At 40.7% G+C, this 21,537-nt stretch overlaps 1 protein-coding gene across 3 annotated transcripts in view; it reads left to right on the top strand.

Annotated features, from left to right (window-relative positions):
- The window catches only part of LOC146627125 (KAT8 regulatory NSL complex subunit 1-like), a 44,283-nt gene that overhangs the window by 20,797 nt on the left and 1,949 nt on the right, over positions 1-21,537 (top strand). For 2 of the 3 annotated variants that reach the window (XM_085361634.1, XM_085361633.1), the window contains 11 exons: positions 10,089-10,230; positions 10,451-10,534; positions 12,247-12,356; positions 14,299-14,440; positions 16,196-16,361; positions 17,991-18,146; positions 18,812-19,030; positions 19,131-19,285; positions 20,811-20,935; positions 21,022-21,079; positions 21,413-21,525. In XM_085361634.1, coding sequence (XP_085217760.1) covers positions 10,089-10,230; positions 10,451-10,534; positions 12,247-12,356; positions 14,299-14,440; positions 16,196-16,361; positions 17,991-18,146; positions 18,812-19,030; positions 19,131-19,285; positions 20,811-20,935; positions 21,022-21,079; positions 21,413-21,525 — 1,470 coding nt within the window. The remainder of the gene's footprint in view (positions 1-10,088; positions 10,231-10,450; positions 10,535-12,246; positions 12,357-14,298; positions 14,441-16,195; positions 16,362-17,990; positions 18,147-18,811; positions 19,031-19,130; positions 19,286-20,810; positions 20,936-21,021; positions 21,080-21,412; positions 21,526-21,537) is intronic. The other variant, XM_085361635.1, reaches the window with a different exon arrangement.

Raw genomic sequence — 21,537 nt, 5'->3', positions numbered from 1 at the left:
GTTAAGGTTAAATAATAGTGATCCAAGTATAACAGCAGTACATTTAATGAATTTTTTGACCCGCTGGGTCAGATTTGACACTCCTGACCTGAACTGGAAGAAGTCTTCTTCCAGTTCAGCTCTAACTTGCCCACTCTCTTTATTGCCAGCCTGAGTAAAATATGAACATTCAATGACTGCTCTTTGGATTTGTGGCACATCTGTTGAGTATCAAATGTGTGCATTTGCTGAAGACTGCTTGAGAGGAAGGTGGAGGTAAAAAACGAGCCATCACTGCAAGTTGGAATGGGTGTGGGTGCACATTTTTAAACTGTCTCTCTCCTGGAAGATATTGATAGTGCTACATTTAGCTGTTCGCATGAAAGAGAGAGAAAAGTACAATGACCCAGCTCCTCTCTGACCTCCACACACAGCTTGCCAATCAGGCTGCGAGCCAGGAGCACATGTCAGATCATAAGTTTACGGAAAGTTACAGATTATGGGAGGCGCTCTGTCAAGGGTGTGTGTGACGCTGATGCTGTTAAATAATATGGCAATATGCAGTTTGGACCCGGATCATAAATATGGGTTAAGAGGAGGGAGAAAGTTAAGATAAAACCTACACTTTTAAACTAGCACTCACTGTATTTGTGCATCAGTGCCACAGAAAGCAGCTGATCACAGGTGACGTGGGTGGACATGACTTTTATTTACATGCACAATAGTTCTGTCTGTGCTTTGGCTGTGCAGTTAATCAAATTTTATATTAAACAAGATGATTAAGATAATCATCTGCCTTTTTTCTTTACTAATAGTCCAAAATGACACTTAGCCAGGCTTGTGGCAGGTTTACTTCAGTTCATATTTCTTTATGTAATTCAATTATATTTAAAGTTCATGGAAATCCACTTAATTCTTCTAAGTTGAAGCTGCTGTTTTTCCTGCGTGTAATCATATTAATCTTGCTGTAATCACAAATCCCTAGTCTGTGTTAATGTCTGTCCTATACTAATTTTAAGTATTGTTGTGTAAGAGTGATAAAGTGAAAAAACAAACCTAACAATGCGTACTACAGTTGTATTAAGACTGTCGAGTTTCACTTATCCCCACAAAAAACAAACACAAATTCATATTTTCTATTAACTTTTCAAAGAAGTAAATGTGTTTCTAGTTTTGAAACCTCTCTATTTGTGTTCCCTTCAGCATGCTTCAGGTGGGATGACTGCTGTCAGTTTTCAGCTTAGCATAAATACAGACAGCTTTTATTTTTAAATGCTTGTGTAACTTTTAAAACATAGTGGTGATAAAAGGAAGCATAAGAAAGGACAATTTTCATCACCTTTTACATTTCCTGATCAGGTGCTTCTCGAAGTACAGCATGAATGACAGCAGCGTCATCTTCACTGCTTTTCTGTTTTCAACCTTTTTGAGGAAAAATGAGGCTATTTGGGATGAATCTTGTAAAACATTCATTCAGTACCCTCTCATACTGCTTTTAATTTGCTGTTATGCTTCACAGGTGAATTCATGGCTGTGGTTGGTGGAAACACATTTTTGCTGTCCTTTGTGGCACCTTTTTCCCCCCTGTGGGTTTAAAAAGAGAATTAATTAGTGAGCTTCATTTCTAAAAAAAAATGCCCAGCAGTCCAGTGTGATACAGTCGAAGCCCCTCTCATACTGCAGACATGCCTGTACACACTAGGGCTGCTCGATTATGGCAAAAATGATAATCACGATTATTTTCACTGAAATTGAGATCACGATTATTTGACGATATTTATTTAACCCTTTAAGACCTACTATAGAACCAAGTCCACCAGAGCTTATATTATTTTTTTTACATGCTGTAGTGCCATTTGTGGGAGCATTTCAAGTTGCTATACATCAATACAACTGTTATAGCCCATATTTTAATAATATGTATGCATTAAGTCCATAGTAATTACATAAATTGCAAAAAAGTGCAATAAACTACAAAAAAATTTGAAAATCGCTTTTGTTTTGTTTACATATATTTCTACTTGGAGAAATTTAAGAGGTTTATCCCTCAAAACTTTAAATACAATAAAGTTGCAAAAAATAGTTTCCCACCACAGGAAATTTATTTTGAGTGTCTTCATAGTTTTATTTTGGAGATACAGCAATTTTTATATACTGCAGGAAAAACAAAAAACAATCCTATGATGCAAATTTGCAAAGAAAACAGCATGTGCATCATTTCACTGTGGGAAGTGTTACGAACAGCTGATAGGAACGGCAAAGCGTGTTTCTGGAATATTATGTTTTTGTTCCTGCAAGCGCTTTTTATGCAATTTTTGCAAAGCTATATGTGGAAGGAAACCGTGACCGAGGACAAGCTGATGGCATCAGATGTAAGTACAACTCCTCCGGTTTCATATGCAAAACAAATTATTGCGCTAGCTTACACGGTTCAGGTTCTACAGGGATTTAAAAATAGTTACGCAAAACGGAGCGTGCTGCTCTGACCGGCTTTAAAGGGTTAACAATGACTTTAAAAAATAATATAAAATGGTGTGCAACACCACTGAAGTTTTTTTTTTTTAAACTCTCTTTTCAACCAACGGCAGTCACTCTCCAAATAACTTCTGCTTAGCTTTCCGAGCTTCCCTCGGGTCCTCTTAATCAGCGGTCTCCAACCTTTTTTGCGCCACGGACCGGTTTATGCCCGACAATATTTTCACGGACCGGCCTTTAAGGTGTCGCGGATAAATGAGGGAGGGGCTAATAATCGGCTCAGTCATTTTTAATGATCGTTGAAAGCCCAGATCGTAATCGTGATTAAAATTCGATTAATTGAGCAGCCCTAGTACACACTGTAATCAACATGTGCTTTTAATGACGAAATGATAAACCAAAACATGGTGGCTCGGATTACATGTTATTAGAATTGCCAACTGTTACACAACCACATGCAGTTAATTCACCAAATTGTGTTTCTATTTGGAATGGAAGTAAACGGTCTCTGTGGCGCTAGTGGTCAGAAAGATGATTATAGTTGTTGAGGATGCACTCATATATATTTTTTAAACCTTTGGCTTCAGGTGTCTTCTGTTCTAATCCACCACCAGCGTTTCTGTATTCCTCACTGTGGGGTTATGGCACAAGTAACGGGTCAGTAGTGAGAGCATAAGAATTTTTTATTTTCCCTTAGTCACAATTATAAAAACAATCAGATGAACTGTGATTACCATCTTATTGAATAAACTAACAAAGTTAATGTGTATTGAACTAAACCCACCACAGCCTGGTGGGGAGTTTCTTGAGAGGCAAAAGTAAAGGACAAAAACAGAACACGCTTTTATCCTGATAATCGTGTTTTAAATGATTATGAAATCAGATTAACTGCAGAGCCCTATTCTGAGGAGGACACTGGGAATCATTACTTATACGTAAGACAATATTGAGTTCAGCTTAGGGCTGCTCGATTATGGCAAAAATGATAATCACGATTATTTTCACTGAAATTGAGATCACGATTATTTGACGATATTTATTTAACCCTTTAAGACCTACTATAGAACCAAGTCCACCAGAGCTTATATTATTTTTTTTACATGCTGTAGTGCCATTTGTGGGAGCATTTCAAGTTGCTATACATCAATACAACTGTTATAGCCCATATTTTAATAATATGTATGCATTAAGTCCATAGTAATTACATAAATTGCAAAAAAGTGCAATAAACTACAAAAAAATTTGAAAATCGCTTTTGTTTTGTTTACATATATTTCTACTTGGAGAAATTTAAGAGGCTTATCCCTCAAAACTTTAAATACAATAAAGTTGCAAAAAATAGTTTACAACAACAGGAAATTTATTTTGAGTGTCTTCATAGTTTTATTTTGGAGATACAGCAATTTTTATATACTGCAGGAAAAACAAAAAACAATCCTATGATGCAAATTTGCAAAGAAAACAGCATGTGCATCATTTCACTGTGGGAAGTGTTACGAACAGCTGATAGGAACGGCAAAGCGTGTTTCTGGAATATTATGTTTTTGTTCCTGCAAGCGCTTTTTATGCAATTTTTGCAAAGCTATATGTGGAACGCAACCGTGACCGAGGACAAGCTGATGGCATCAGATGTAAGTACAACTCCTCCGGTTTCATATGCAAAACAAATTATTGCGCTAGCTTACACGGTTCAGGTTCTACAGGGATTTAAAAATAGTTACGCAAAACGGAGCGTGCTGCTCTGACCGGCTTTAAAGGGTTAACAATGACTTTAAAAAAATAATATAAAATGGTGTGCAACACCACTGAAGTTTTTTTTTTTTAAACTCTCTTTTCAACCAACGGCAGTCACTCTCCAAATAACTTCTGCTTAGCTTTCCGAGCTTCCCTCGGGTCCTCTTAATCAGCGGTCTCCAACCTTTTTTGCGCCACGGACCGGTTTATGCCCGACAATATTTTCACGGAACGGCCTTTAAGGTGTCGCGGATAAATTAGGGAGGGGCTAATAATCGGCTCAGTCATTTTTAATGATCGTTGAAAGCCCAGATCGTAATCGTGATTAAAATTCGATTAATTGAGCAGCCCTAGTTCAGCTTAAAGATTGCTTTACTTACTCTGCGCATAAAATGTAATTCATTATATTGGCATATTATTGCAATAATAGCTTCCCAGCAATTGCTCCACCAAATTGTCTTTCTACCTCCTGCCTTGTGTACAGGCCTGAAAGTAAACAAGTGAGCCGCAGACAAAAATGTCTCGCTCATAGTGTGAGATTTTCAGCAAAGAATTTGCTTCATTCTGCATCGCAAAAACCCTTCGCTGCTGTACAGGGAAAGCACTTCATGGCAGTATGTTGCATTAACTAGATTTCATCCATCAGTTGTACTCTTCCTCATCTGGTGGCTTTTGAGTGGTAGACTGTGTGATGCAGGACAAAAGTTTATTCATGTTCGGTGAGAACACATCATTATCTTTGGGTTACTTCATTTGTACGTCTGGGTAGATTTGGTCTGTAGCAGGTGAGTCATCTGTGTTCTCACACACAGGGCTGTGCGATATGACCAAAATCTCATATCCCGATATTAAGACATCTATCGTCCGATAACGATATAAATCACAAAAATGTAACATTTTCTGTAAATTCTGTGAATCTCGGGCAGCTCGACTTGCGTGAAGTGTTTCCAGCTGGGCGTCATGGACCTAGAGTCGAGTGTTTTAACTGATGCATGAAACTATACATTTTTAGACAGGTTGTAATGGCCACCGTTTTCTTTGTGAGTATTTATTACACGGCGTGCTGCGGGGAAAAGCCTGTTCTAACGTTTGAGTCTAAGGTTTATTTTTTTAGCACCTGGCGGCTCTTTTTTGCTTCTTATCCGTAAATACTCTGCATCTTTCACGTGATTCAGTTTATTTTGAAAAGTCTCAACAGGATCTTGAGCTTTATTGTGAAAGGTTTATGTGGAAAATAAACTAGCGGAAACGTTGTGGTTTAACCGTCGTTGTTGCTAACAACAACGCATAAAAACAAGCGCTTGCCTGTCTGTAGTGTGGTTATATTAAATATAAGAGAAAGGGAGAACTTTAAGAAATTAATATAGCCACTACAGTGACCATCAAAACGATGAAAAAATATTGCTGTAAATAGTTTATTTTGCGACACCACGAAACAAACGATAGCGTAAAATGAAACGATAGACGTTTTTATATCGTTATTCGATATATATCGTTATATCGAACAGCCCTACACACACACACACACACACACACACACACACACACACACACACACACACACAGAGCAGTTAAGCATAATGCAATATAGTCAAGAAATAAATTGGTGACTTAAGCAATTTATACCACATCATGTATGATAAGCATTTTTTTCCTCTCCCATTTGTTGGCATCCTCTATGCAACGCTTGTGCTAGCTGCTCTTACCTCATGATGAGATAAAAGTGCATTGTGGAAAGGAATTAAACAGATCAGCCATTAGGTCAGTATGTTGAGTTCACCAATATCTGATCAGGATACTAACATCTGATTAAGATATCAGGTTGGTTCATCCTTACTAGCAGGTGAGAAATCCCTATGCACTGCTCATCGTTTTGTTACCAAACTACTGCACACCAAATCTGAATATCAGGTCTAGCCTTTTTGAGTAAAGATTGGACCATTGTCTGGTCCACATGTCGGGTTGTTGCACCCCTGATTAACATCCATAGGAAAACTGGTTGTTTTCACATGAGGCAGCGTCATGTGTCCAGCGGATGGGATATCAGGACCTGCTGGTTTTTGAGAGAGAGCTTTACTGAGAGGCAGCGTTACTGAGCGATTATGGTGGTTTTTGAAGGGGTCACTATGTTATAGACGACATATGTGCTGCATCCAGAGAAGCACCACAATGGAGAATCTGCTGACAGCCAGAAAACGGCCACCGAACCGGCTGCTGCTGGCACTTTGTGTGTGTATGTGGGAGTTGAGGGGGGAGGAAAATTTGTCCTGATTAGAGAGGAGGGGAGGAGCTCCTCGTTGGGAGAAAGAATGGGTGATAGTAGTGGGTTCTTTCTAACTGACCCCTCCTCTTTCTCAACCTCCTCAGTCACCCTGGTGATTGAGATCATTGGACTTGTAATGATCGCTCTGTTTGTGCTTTTGTAAACTGCAGCTGAAGCTCTTGCTGCTTCTCTTCTGTTATCTGATTTTAGGTTGTTCTGCACTTTCAGAGTGGATTATTTTAACTTACCTGGGATATTGTCTGTCAGTGCTGATGAGGTGTCCTAAGGACTGAAGCTCTTCATTCCCGTTCAGCCTTTCCTTATCATGTCTGTGATGTTTTGCTTCTGCTTTTAAGGAGCTGATGTATCCTCACTCGCCTTGGTGGTTTGGCTGTCTTTATGTGACTGCTGATCTTTGTATAATAACCATATTTAATGAACACATACCAAATTTTACTTTCATGCTATCAATATTTTCAAAGTTACAGACACTAGAAGAATAAAGGGTTGGATAAGTCACCTATTATTATTATTATTATTATTATTATTATTATTATTATTATTATTATTATATTTAACAGCGCTTGTGTGCCCTCTTGAATTCTTGAGTACAGAAAATATCTGGAGGAAATGTTCTTTTATTAGGGCTGTTTAAAAACTGTATGTGAGAGGCCTCTCTTTTACATACATTACATATCAGGCTCATCTACTAGCTGTGATGTCCTTTGCTCAGAGCTTAAAAACAAGATTTTGACTTTAGATTGTCACAGTTGGAGAATGTTTAAAATTTATTTGGTTGCAGTTTCTAACAGATTTTTATGTTGTGTAATAGTTGCTGAACTTTCACGTGGCTCAGAAATACCGTAGGAAATGACGTGGCAGTTTGACACACCCCTCTTTACCTTAAGTGCATATAACTTGATGCTTGTGCTAAGTAAAGCAAGACAGACAAATTATTTTAATGATTATAAGAGGACCAATTGTACTTGCGTGCAAGACTCTCCAGAATGTCAGTCAGTACCTTTACTGCAGTTGGACATCAAGTAGGCTGAATTTGGACCCTTTGGTGAGCTGGCTTTAGGTCCTGGGTCTCATGTTTGATACTTCTAATTCAAAGGGACTAAATGGAACTGATCGTGTGTGTGTGTGTGTGTGTGTGTGTGTGTGTGTGTAACAGCAACAGGAAGTAGTGCCAGCAGGAAACACTGCAGCTGTATTTACAGCATTGTCCTCCATACTATGTCGTAGTGAACGGGGACATAAGACTAGCAGATGTGTCAAGGAAGAAATCGGAATGTCTCTGATTGCACTGATCGGCTCCGTGATGGACGTCATCTGCCAGAGGAGCTCTGTTTCTGCTCAGCACCTCAGTAAGGCGGGATTCTTGGTTGGATTATTGGTTATTCCAGCGTCTGCACCCAGCCCCACCCCCCTCCTGCACCCTGTGCCCTGTAGATTTGCTTTTAAGGCCTGTCTGTTCCTCTCCAGACTGCCAGAGCGACCCTTCCCATCTCCCTTGTCTTTCTCTCCCATCTACCTCTGCCCTGGTGGAGGCTCTGGAAATTGAAAACAGGTTAGGGTGTGTGGGGAAGAGAGGAAAAAGAGGGAGTGCAAGGTCTATCTTTGTCTGCTATCTGAGTCATTACCTTCATTGTTCATCCACAGCCTCTGCGGCCCTGTCTTTGGAAGAAATGGCGCCCTCTGTGGTTGCTTCCGCACTGTGCAGGAGCAGACATTTTCCTCTCATGTCTGCCTTTGAAATGGCCATTCTGTGTGTCATACTGGTAAAATGGAGTACCCTGCTCTCAGCTGGCACTCGTTCCTTTCTCACAGAGCATACCCCTGCAGTGGAAACCCCCAGTTCTTTTTTTCTTTAATTTTTAATTTCTCCACATATTTATAATGCATGCCTAATCATGTTATTTTTTGACTCTAATGCTTTTCCAGGCTGCCTGCAGCTGCCACTGCTGGGAGCTCTGCTATAACGCTGATTCACTGACCTCTGCAGTCTGACAGCGGAAATGCTCCAAATAATCAATTTTAGTGTTTAATAATAGTTCAGTAAAACACCGGAAAGTACTTATATAAACTGGGAACAGACTAATAACTGTAGTTGAAGACCAGTTGCATAAATAAGTGGAGCTTCACTAAAGTCCACACTGGGTCCCAGCGAGATGAGGGCTGATGCCGACTGGTCGTTTTTTCTTATGAAGGTTGCTGATTGAAATGACCTGGAGGTGTCTGTGTGGCAGACACAATAAAAGCTGTTTGAATTCCTTAAATGCTAAGGAAGGGTGCTTCAGTGCTTCCTTTATTACCTCCTTTAGTAGCAGAGTGTACACTGAAACATCCTTTATAAAAGAAAATAATACTGTCCCACAGTTTCAGTAAATTAGGTGTGTTTTCTTTTTCACACAATAGTCTGTTGATATGTTTTGAGCCTTCATCAGCTGGCTGTGTTAAAACCTACATGTGACCTATGAACATCAAACTGCAATAATAAAACATGCTGCTTATCAAGTTGTTTCCTGGTGTGAGGTTGGGGGATTTTTACATGAGAAAGCTCAATAAATAAAGATTATGTGAGTTTGAAGTTCACCACAATTCAGTTGAGTGGACAGGATGAGTAATTAATCTCAGTGAGATAAATATGTTGTTTCACTTCATAGGCTGTTTAGTCCTTTTTATTTAAAATTACAGCCTTGGATATAAAGTTGTTTTTCATTGGTGTTTCTATTTAATTTGACCTTTGTGAAAAGAAATTAGTTTGTTTTTGTCCCCCACCCCAGTCCAACCTAAGGACAATTGAACAAGATAAGACCATGAAAGCAACTCGCTTGTTTCACAAGCCTGAATTAGACCTTGCAATCAAAGCACAATGATTAATCTTTAACTTTGATCTTGCACATATGTTTGTAAGGCTTAACAAGGTGTGTAGAAAGTTTCATTAAAAACAAAGTACTTAAAAAAAACAAAAAAAAAACTACTTGTACATTGCAGCCTTTTGAAACCCCCCTCAGCTCCTCCGTACTTTGATTTGACTCTTTTCAGTGCATCAGCTTCGAGACTCTTCCTTGCTATTGGTTGTTCCTTATCTTTGTGCATATGTGTGAATTTAAACACCAAAATAACAGCACATTTAAGACACATGGCTAACACAGGGCATTTACTCGCAGTAAAGATGTAGTAGTAAATAAGAACTTTATTTATATGATAGAGTCCTAAAAGGGAGATGAAAAAATGGTGAGAGATACAGCATCACATAAAAGGAAGCTTATAAGAACGTGGTTTTAGATTTCACTGGGTTTTTTTTGCCTGGCTCATCTCCTCAGACTGGTGGATCGAAATCCATCAGAGGTCCTGATGCCTCAGTTCAGATTGTCTGCCTGCAGCATAAACCTTCCTTTTTGTTGTATTCTGTATTAGCCCGTTGGCTTTTTTTTTTAGGTGTGCCTGTCTGTCTAGTTCAATGTGTCTGTGGAATTCAAACCATTGCTACAGCTGGTTTGGCTCAAATAAATAGAACCTAAAGTAGTGAAGAGTAGATTTGATCTGGACACACGTGACATAAATCACTATCACCCAGAGTATCTTCTGTTGACCATAACTTAAATACTCGTGTCATCCCCCCCTGCAGATGGAAGCGAGCAGAGAGCCGCTACACCGTGGAGAGAGCTGCCATCATCAGCCACTGGAACTGGCTCCAGGCCCACATCTCGGACTTGGAGTACCGCATCCGGCAGCAGACGGACATTTACAGACAGATCCGCGCCAGCAAGGTCGGTCCTTCCATTTATTAGACACGTCTGTGCATTTTAGTTTTTTTTTCTCTGATGTGCAGAAAAATCTTCCATCAAGTGTAATAAAATCAGAAAAGAGTCCTTTTATGTGTATTTCCACTGACACTGTAGGATGAAGAAGCTCTGTGATGCATTTTAACTTGTATTAATTTCTTTATCTTTGAATTGAAAGTATAACTCTCATCTCTCGATTTCTCAGGGCTCAGTAGAGCTGGGAGGTGTTTCGCCAAGTGGGGTGCTTGCAGGTGGGACAGAAGTAAAAGCAGAGCCTGTAAACACTCAGGTAAACAGATTTGTTTCTTTAAAAATTGTCTTTTTAATAGAACAGTAGCTGCTAGTGGCTTAAAACCATTGTTTTTATTCTTTTTGTTGACCTTTTTATTGTTTTTACATAATTTCTGTCACATGTATTGTTGCATTTGTACATGGTCACATGAAATAGGACAAACATTTAAAAAAATGAGGTCACTGTATGCACGAGTAATCCCTGTGAGTCAGTCTCATAAAGCAGTAAACAGTTCAAGACAGAGGTTGTCTTTAATCAACCCAGCCACTATCTTGGATAGATTAGACAGACTGTTATCAGTTAAAATGGCAATTTTTACTATTTTTATATTCTTTTGATTTAGAAAAACATTTTGCCTGCATTAAAATACAACCGCTGACACGGTTTTCATAGCCCCCCTTTTCTTACTTAGCAAGGCTGATCCCATCATCTCAGGTACACAGCTCTGGCTGCAAGTTGCACAAGCTCCACCCACCAACTGTCCAAACCTTATTTTTGAGATGCACAACTAATCAGAATAAGTTGAAACTGTTTAAGACGGAGGATGAACCGAGATGAACTGAAAGCTTAACAAAGGGATTATTTTTGAATGAAGATGAGTTTAAAGATTTATGTAAGAGGCGAGCCTCAGATCAGTTTTTGTGAATACAAAGGGAAGAATACAAAAACAAAATTAGACAGCAGTAAGGTTACAAAATTTTCTTCTTGTTCTTCCAACAAATAGAAAATGGTGCAAGATAAAATCTTTAGCCTTCATCAATTCTTATAAATAACCCCATTCATTCTTGGCTCAAGTGTATAATGTAAAGATAAATAAATATTAATGAATGAATATTAGTTGTAGCCTTTATTCAGCACTTTGATCTTCGGATGCTGTGTTAGTGGGTAAATATAAGCAGCTCTGCTTTAGTCTATCCCTGAGAATGACTGAAATATTGAGCTTGTTTGTTTTCACACAGGTGGAAATGAAATGGTAAGTGTTCACGGGAAATTGTGTTCTTATCTGTTCCTCAGGTCTGACCGAATCAAAGCAGTTTAGAAAGGAAAAAAAGCTCCCTAACCCTCAGATCCAAATAATTTCTCTTGATGAGTCGGCCTGTCTGGGTGTTTAAATTGTTTATGTCTGTTCAGCTGCAGCTGTGCAGCCTCCCATTGCAGCGGTGTACATTTGCTCTACTGCATGTTGAACCTCATTAAATTAAATGTTTTTCTGTCTTTAAGGTAATCCGATTTGATAGCAAAGCTGCTATATAAATGGCAGTTGTTTATAGTAGCACGTTTCATTATACTTGACATATTTAACACAAGCTTTTAAAAAACTGTTTAAAATAAAAATATCAAAATGTTGCAAAGACGTAAAGTACAAATTAACACACGCTCAGCTATTGAGTTGAAATGATAGAGAAATGTGGAGCAGATGTTTGTGAAATGAGACAAGGTTGACTGGAATCATGAAACTGTTCACTTGTGTAAAAGCTTGCGGAAAAAGTGCTTCAGGTTTTTTATCTTGATGGTTTAAGCCTTGGGAGAGTGAAGGCCTTAGCCCAAATCTGGACTGAATAATTCAAGGCCACAGGACCAAGATGATTTAGTTTGTCTCTAATGCAGTTTCCTGAAATACCGCTGGCTGCCTGAGTGTTCAGCGTGGTCAGCCTGCCAGTTAACACGAGGTGTAGTCTAACTGGTTTTGGTCTTATCTGTCGATGCAGGACGCCGGTTCAGAACGTCTGGAGCATACGGGCACCGCCCATATCAGCAGCACAGAGCCGGGCCCTTGGAAAGGTCAAAACGGGCAGCCAGTCAACGGCGTCCTCAGCAGGTACAGCTGCTAATGATTACCTCATTTTGAGTTCTCGGAAAGGCTCGCTGCCTTTCCAGGAAACGCGAGAGGGGAGTCCTTCGTTTGGATTTGCAGTTAGAGAGATGCTGATTTTAGCTGGAGTGATTAGTAGAAAAGTAATTAACCTTTTTCACAGCAGACATTTCAGCTGGAAAAACATCCACGTTAGTCATCTTTGCATAGTGGTGTTTTGCTGTGGTAATAAATGGACCCAACTATAATATTTGTCTCATGTGCTTTTCACGCAATCACAATATCCACTATGGACAAAGCTTTGTCTGTGACTTTTGTTTTTTGTAGTCTTAATACTGCATTTTTTTAAAAAAAAACTGGCACATCTTCTAAACATCAGCTTCCCTGAACTCATTTTTTTCTTAGCAAATGTGAAAGTGTAGCTGCTAGATGCCGCCTGATGAGACATGAAACATGAACATGAAACATGAAACTTTAACCTCCAGCTCAATAGTGCAAAGTTTGTTGAACTGCACCCGTGTTTGAATCAGGGATTTTTATTTAGTTTATTTTTGTTTCTGTTGTGTTTAGTTTTCAGGATGATTTTCTCCGTTTCGGTTTTGTTTTGATTATTAGTTTCAGTTATTTTTTTTCATTTCACGCAGTCAGTGGACACAGTCCTGTAGATATGTGTCAGTGAACTTCTGTACAAAAATCTACATAACATTTGTTTTTGTAAGTGTGCATAGGTTGTTTTTCACCTGGTTTTGGTTTTAGTTTCATTTTAATTAACTGTAATGACCTCTGTGAGAATGAAGTGAGTAATAATCGTGTGAGCTCAGCCTCCTACACGCTGTGCTCAGGCAGCTTCCTCATTGCTGATGAAGGTTTCTAAAGCAGGCCATCTCCTGTTGTTAGTGCCATATGAGAATAAGTCATTCTTTTTAAAATTACGGTAACCAAATAGGAAGCCACCTGACAGAATCGGCTTTACTTTCAGTAATGACTTCAGTGGATTTTAATGAAGCAGTACAGAATTTTACCTTCATGCTGTGAATAATTTGCTAAATACAGGCTCTTTAAACGTCGATGGGTGAATCGGAGTTTCCTCTTTTTCAAGTAAATGTGATATTTACAAGAAATTGTCAGCCCTGAAAATTACATTTAAGCTCTGTTAACACAAAAGAAATCTCCTATCACATACTGACCTGTGAAAAGTGTATTTTGGATAAAGTTTTCTGTAGCGAACGCTTGTTTATGTGCCTCTACATCATAGACATTAAAATTGGTGCAGTTTTGCTCCTGAACCTGTGGGTTAGAGTCACTTGGAGTGGGTGTAGAATTGAGTTGCTCTGAAAATGCACCAAATTTCAACCCACTCGTATGGTGCTACAACCGCATCCCAAGGTAAATTTTTATTGTGTAGGTTCATGCTAAGGTTTCTGAAGGGGCACCAGTTGACTTTAATTAATTATAATAAAAAGGTGTCATAGGACAATGTATTGAATTGTGTGTCCAATGTTTGTGTGTGGAAACTGTTGAAGTTACATCCTGAAATATTCAGACTCTATAATACATTAGATTAAGTATTGTTCCAAACACAAGAAAGAGTGTGAAAATGTCCTCACAGATGGTTATTTGTAATCCTGTCACATAGGGTCAGCTCACATGTCTTGTTATTATCTTGAAGCCTGAATCCAGAGTTTAGGATGCTTGATGTGCTCAGTGATTTCGATTTTTTTAATTTTTTTTTTTTTAAATATTTGCAGTTTTTTGTTTTGCAAAGTTTATAATACTTTGGGCACTGTATCATACAGACTGTACAGCTGCTAGTACAGTCTGCTATCTCTGAGGTGTAGCACATCTGGCAGCTAAAGTCACATTGATGAGTTTTAAGCTAATGAGATGCACTCACAGCTACGAGCACGCCAGCTTTTAACAGGTGCTAAATCTTCTCTCCGTGTTGTAGGATGGCAGAGAGCACAGACGCCAAGCATCAGCAGCCGTCGGCCTACGACAGCACATGCGTGGCTGCACGTACGCGGCCGCTAATCAGCTGCCGGCGGCGGCGACTCATTCAGCCCAACACTGTGCCCAACCTTAACGGCAAGGTGAGTTTTCTGCTCTGTGTGATTATTCTTGAGTTTCACTTGAAAGAAGCTGCAAGGGCACACGCGTGTGAAGGAGTCTTTGTGGAAACGGCGCGAACATGCTGAATGTTCAGTTTCGCACATTTAAGAGCAGTGAAAGGGCTTTTTGTTAGACAGCGCCTAGTGTTTTAGGCTTCACTCTTCGGCTGGTGCGTGACCTAATAACTGAGTAAACGAGAGATGGGGAAAGTAGGGCATCTTTATTCAGTCGAACAACAAAGGGTAGTAATGGCCCCATGTGACGACTCACAAGTTTTAGTTGAGGGGGGAATAGAAACGTTTCTCTAATTGTTTACACCCCTCCCCACTCTCTGGGAGACTGAGTGTGACTTTAAGTCTCTAAATGTGTTGAGGCTTTTAAACTGAAAAATACTACTACTACTACAATTATGCAGTCATATTTCTCCTGCTTGTTTTTATAAACAATATTTTTAAAAAGAAAAAAAAAACAGACTTTCAAAGAAACAACAAAAAGGTCCTTCAAATCAAAGCATGGTGAACCACATGATTCAGAAAGAGAGAAAATCCTATCAGTTCAGCAGGACATAAGAAGCTTAATGCATCTTTTACATTAAACAACTATTTACATTATAAAATCCAAATCGTTCACAGCTGTCGTTTTAAAATGCTGTGCCTCTAAAACAGCTTCTCTTTTTTAACATGTTTTTATGATGTAGTGAAAAATAATCTTAATCATTTCATGATTAGTTATAAATAACCCCACTTTTATGTTTACAGAGTGTCAGTATTTACAGTGTTGACCTGATTGGTTTATGTTCCCTCCTTATCGAAGCTCCAGGTTGATCACTTTGTGGACTCATCGTCTTCCACTGATTCAGGATAGTTTGGTGATGATCTGTTCATCATGGAGCACATCACAAGGCAAAAGTGAAACCAAGTGGCTCAGAGACCACCTGATTTTACACCAGGAAACTCCCTAAATCATAGCATAGAAACTTGAGGCACTACCACAGCTTCTTTAAAGAGTGTGCTGAAAGAGATTTAAATGTACTATATTAGTGTGTAATAATATGGTTGGTTTCAGTAGTGAGGAGGAAACACTGATTATTTCTGTGGGACAAAGTACAGCGAACTAAACCGGTGTCAGATACGTCCACGCGCGTTCATCTAGCAAAACATAATCAAAATAGGAGCTGATATCTCAGATGAGATGGAGGACATTTTCTGCAGAGGAACTTTTGAACACCAGTGATTTACAAATTCTAATAGGTATTGTCTGATTATATGGGGGGGGGGGGGGTTCTAGTAGGAGGACCAAACTCATTAAACACAACATGGCTTAAATAGAGTGGAACACAAACTGAAATGGCTCAGTATGAAAAAAAAATGGCACAGCTAAATAGGAAAAAAATAGAATAAAATACAAAAGGTCAATGGAAAAGAAGAAAATCTAGATAAAATTCAACAAGGAGCTTAAGGAGCGGGTGCAGTCTGTTCTGTTTTTGTATCTATTAAAAGAGAAAGTTTCAGTAAAGTACCAGCAGAACTAATAATAGAGTAATTTTAAAAATGGGGGGAATAGACATAAAGCAGGCACACGGAGCATGACGTCAGCGGCTCTAAAGAGCAGAACATTTTCTGGCATGACTCACTCAATAAGTGTTTAACGGCCGTGTCAGTGAAGCCGCTGAATTATTAATAATCACAGCTTGGCTGTGAATGATTTGCAACCGCTCTTGTTTGTCCTCCTGGCAGGCCCCGAGGAGCAGCTGCATCCAGTGTAACTGCAGGGTTAACCCCACCTGTGTGATGTGCGGTGGCTGGCCCACCCCCAGAGAGGACCCTCAGTACGAGCTGCCCACCCTGGAGCGCCTGTCAAGGCTGGATCTTGGCGTCCACCCCATCCTCTCCTTCCCCGACGGTCAGTGCTGGTCTCAGAGCGGAGCTTGAGTTTACGCAGCCATTTCCTCCTTTACATTCAGAGGGGAAGACAAACAAGGCGTGGCTGTGAGCTCAGCAGGAAGTTATGCTGAACATATTTAGTCATTTAGAGTCTTCTCTCTCTCTGCGCAGCAAGGAACTCACATAAATGAAGACAGGAATTTCTGACTTTACTGCAAATCAAAACATGAACAGTTTTACACGACACGGACAAATGAAGCAGTAGGTTTGGCTGAAGCTCACAGAATAGATTATCTAAGGTTGCAGTGTAAAGCACACAGCCTGGTGCCAGATTCAGCCTATCAGGACGTCTGATTTGCTCCCAGAGGGAGGGCAAAACTTTTCAGGCAGTTTAGTGTTCTATTTTTGCTCTTAACGATAAATAAAATGTGTAACCAACAAACCAATAAATGACAGGAAATAAGTTTTATTTTTTAATTATACAGGGGGGAAAAGTGTAATTGTCTTAAGTCTGGGTTGTGGGCTGCTCGTCTGTTTTCCTGTAATTTAACTGGGTTATTTCTGAAACTCTGAGCCCAGAGGAGATGTGATGTCGTGTTTTCTTTTCACTGTTTAATCATTTTGTTTTTTCTTAAGCTATTTCAGGGTGTCTCATGGATGTAATTTTCACTGGGCACCTAAATTTGTTTACACTAAAACAAAGGGGGAACATTTTGGAGGTGACTTTAAAGGTTATTAGTGAACATTTGGACCGCTGCTCTGAGGCTTGTTTCATGTGAATCACTAAACTGCAGAAAACTCTTCAAGAGTTTATAGCACTAATTTTAGGAATATGTCTTTTGTATTCTTGGACTTGGCATGATTCATATTAAGGATGATAATTTCACCCACCCTCCACCCCAGACTACTTGAAATGCTATATTTGTGGCAGATATTTGTGTTTTTTCTCCTGTGAGTACAGCAGCATGCAATGTCACAGCTCCATACAGACCTTACCAGTCTGATCCCTGGTAGCTACAGCGCTTTCTTCTCCTGTTCTTGTTGCTTAATGGTGTCTGGCAGCCTGTATGTGCGTTACTGCTGCGTTCTTGTTCTAGTAGTAGTGCTTCAGTAGTGGATATTCCCTCTGGGGTTAAAAAAACAAACAAAAAAAACCCTGAGGGAATATATTTATTAGCTGAAGTTGGGCTGCACTGTGATGTAATATCAGTTTATGCTACTATGTGCTCATCTGAACCTCAATTTGCCTAAAAACGCTCAACACTTAACCCTCATTACATTTGAGTTTTAACACATCCACGGAAAACTTTGCCCCCTGGTGGGGGTAATGTGAGTGTAGTTACAGAAGTGCCCTCAGTTTGTCCTCCTGTGTGAAAAAAGTAAGCTCCTGATTGGCTGCCCCTTGGAAACATCTGGAAGGTCGAGATGTGTGCCTGAGAAGAGCCAAGTGTAGAAAAAAACTGCCCGAGACTGAGTCAGCATTTATCTCGTATGCTGACCTCGTTAATTTGAAAGTTTCACCGTGTTTAACGTGAACCTCCGTCACCATAACAAGAACGTATTTGACAGAATATGAGGGAAAGCATAAAATTTTCTTCAGGAAGTTGATTTTTCTGAGTCTCGTTTCCTCTGCCGCTGTCTTCCTCAGACGTTTGTATAGGTCTGCGCCTGCAGCAGGTGATGAAGAGCCAGTGGCAGACCAAGTCACTGGAGAGGAGCAAACCACTGAAGAAGCTCTCCCTCAAACACAAGCTCTCCTCATCCAAAGAGAAGCACAAGTTCACCAACTCGCTCATGGCAGTCAGTAAGTATGGGAGCTGTCCGAGCGGCAGCTTTCTGCCATTTGACGGCAGCACACGAGCACAGCGACGCCTCTGAGATCACATCACCCAGACTTAAATACGACCTCTCACATTCAAAATAAATATAAGACGTGAAGAAACAGACAAATGTGTACAAATGTACGATGTTACGAAATGTCATTTTTAAAGTCAGCACATTATTGGGACACAGTGTGATTGTTGTTCAGGTCAGGTTTCTGCTTAATTCCAGCTGTGTAGGTTTCACAGTTCACTCTGTCCTAGTAGCTGCCGTATTTCCTAATTTCACGCAATGAGACGCTTCTCAGAAAAGAATCTGCCTTCTGAGAAGGCCCGATCTCGATGTCATATCCACTCAGCTGAGAACAGAGCAGCTGTTGATTGGTTGTTATCCTAGAGGAGAAAATACGCATTTACTAATTCCACCATCTCACACGTGAAGATTTAATATCTGACATATGAACATAAGCCAACTAAAAACTTCAGGCAGTGGATTTTTAAACTCAACAAAAGTCTTGGAGTAAATTTTTATTATCTGAACATGTTTGTTTTAATGTGTAATGTAAACGTCCATGACTGTGGAAGCGCCGTCAGTTGTCCTAACCTGTGACATATATGACAGTAACCTGATGTACTCCTGGTGTTGCAGGATTGGGCCACAAGAGAAGCGCTGAGAAGTCGAGGACAGTTGACAGCAGCGTTGGCGGAGGCGGCGGCGGCAGCAGCGGCGTGATGAACGCGGCCAGGCTGGAGGGCCAGGCTGTGTGCAAGACAGAGCGGCTGCAGGCCATCTCGACCCCGTTAGGGCCGTACGACAAGAACTACAGCCGCAAGAGAATAAGGGAGCACTCGCTGGAGAGAGCGGACTGTGAGTTACACGTCTGCAGCAGGGACTGCTTTAATCTGAGGTCCCATCAGTGAACCCGCCTGACTTTTCCTTTCTTTCTTTCTTTCTTTCTTTCTTCCAGCCTCCCCCAAGCTCTTCATGGACTCGAGCACCCCCTGCACGACTCTAGCCAACATGCACTCGTCCCTGCACAGCCCCCTAACACGCCAGCTGTCCACATCTTCAGAGAACTCTGTGCCGCTGGGCCTGAGCAGCCAGAGTGTCCCGAGCACGCCTGTAAGGACGCCACCCCAGATCTCACACCTTATTTGGATGATTCAAATCATCAGTCCGGGGTTTTTAAAAATGCTTGCTGTGTTTTTTTTTAAGCAGGCTTTACTGCAGTCATATATTTTATTAATGACATTCATTTATTTCAGTAGCTGCGTGGAAATCTGATGGTTTCACATGACACAAGATGACAAGCACAGCATTAAAAAAATGTGTTCCAGGGAAAGTCTTAGACGGGGTGTGTGTGGGAAAGCTGTGCTGTAGTGAGGAAGACGGGAAACAAACTGAGACTTCTGCGGCGGCAGCATGCAAACAAGCTGCGAGCGTCACTGTCTGATGCGTTTTTGGCGCCATTAATGCGAACAAAAGTAAAAGTTGAGGCTCGGTGTGAGAAGAACACTCCCTCGATAAACACTCATCACACAGTGTTTGTCGCTGGGCGGAGGTTCAGACGTTAAACTCGAGCTGAAACTTTTTTGTGGTTGCTGGAGCAGAAAAAGCAGCAGGAAACAAAAACACTCGGCAGACTCGTTGCGCCAGCTGCTGCCGTATCCGCTCTGTAACTCGTGATCTGTGACCCCGTTCGTGGTCGGAGCGCTTTAACGTGCTGCGCTGTCTGGGCTTGTTTTTGTTTTTGCTTTTTTCTCTCATTTTCATCATTATTATTTTAATAATTTTACTTTATTTTAATTCATTATTTTCACACTTCAGAATCAGGCTGTCTGTGTGGATGCTTAGCTTAGCTTCAGGACTTCTTAGCGAGTAATCTGAAACCATGAAGCAGCATTTTACTGATTAACCTGCTGCTGTGGATGGGCTCACTCCAGAGGTTCTCACGGCTGAAGTTCAGTCTGCTTTCAGCGTCTTCTTCCTGCCGTGTGAACTTTTGGAAGCAATTTAACTCGTCCTACGTCTTTTTTGTGCTTGTATTGAATTGCATGTACTCATCTTCACAAACTTGTTACAAGTCAATGATGTTTTGTCTTCATTTACATCCAAAGTTGAGTCTCTAAACCTCGTAAAGCCTCTTTTTCACGGATATTAAAGTTCATCTGGTGATTTTCTTGGAGCTGGATAAATCTGGAGCGCTCGGTTTTGCCTCGGTTTGTTTTTCGGGAGCTGAAGGAGTATTTGGACCTAGAAATGGTTAAATGCTGCAGACTCGACCAACTGATTGTGACCTGCAGGGCATCTTCAGCTCATTTGCACACTCACCCTAAAACATGAGCGTGTAATTGTTGCCTGCTGGTCTTTTACACCAACATGGACAACATTTATTAAACAAAGTCTCCTTGGATTAAGGAGGAAACCTGTAAATTGTAAATATCCAAATGTGTTTATGAAGTGAGCTCATGATGACCTCAGTTTCTATTAACCTTCATCTTTTGGATTAACATGATGACACGTGTCATCCTCCCTGCAGGCTGTGAGAGCGTTTGAGCTGAAAGTGTGTCGGAGCCGGTCGAGTCGTTATTGTTTGCAGACTTCTGTGTAAAGTCTCGCTTGTTTACACTCCTCCTTTGTTCTCCAGCAGCAGCCAATCAAGAGGAGGCGAGGTGAAAGCTCCTTCGACATCAACAACATAGTAATCCCCATGTCTGTGGCTGCCACCACCCGCGTGGAGAAGCTTCAGTACAAAGAGATTCTCACGCCCAGGTAAACCGATACCTGCATGGAAAAATACCACTCTGCTGTGGCTGCTGGTTCCCTGCACTCACACGTTTTTGTCTTGTTTTCTAAAGCTGGCGGTGTGTGGACGCCTTCTCGCAGCCCATAACCGAGGAGGAGAACGAACGCGAGGTGAGAGAACCACCTCATCTGTGGTATTTATCAGATTTCACGTGTTAAGCTGGGATGTTAGGATCCGTTCAGGAGATCCTGAGCTGCTGAGCGAACAGTGACACCTGGTGGTCGGATCTGACTCGTACATTTTAACCTGTGAAGCAATCATGAAGGCTTTGAAAACCTAAAAACTCTTCTTTCAAATTCTTAGCGTGACATTAAAAGTTATAAAAACATCTCAGTGTCGTTGTTCGAGCTCAGATGGTCAAACTGCTTTCTCTCAGAGTGTTTGATGATTAAACTGAAGCAAACGAGTTTTGGGGGTCCTGATGACATGCGATGTTTCTGCAGGTGGAGGACCTGTCAGACGCAGCTTTCATTCAGCTCCATCAGGCCTATGAGGACCAGGAGCGCACTCGCTGGACTTGGAGGGCCCTGGCTCCTGCTAAGAGGCGGGGCAGCAGGTAAGAGCAGCA

This window comes from Diplotaxodon limnothrissa, linkage group LG8, assembly GCF_057381915.1.
Source record: "Diplotaxodon limnothrissa isolate DT_005_m linkage group LG8, D_limnothrissa_male_GT1.1, whole genome shotgun sequence".
Taxonomy (NCBI): domain Eukaryota; kingdom Metazoa; phylum Chordata; class Actinopteri; order Cichliformes; family Cichlidae; genus Diplotaxodon; species Diplotaxodon limnothrissa.
The sequence above is the reverse complement of the archived record's forward strand: the minus strand, read 5'-3'. Positions and strand labels throughout refer to the sequence as shown.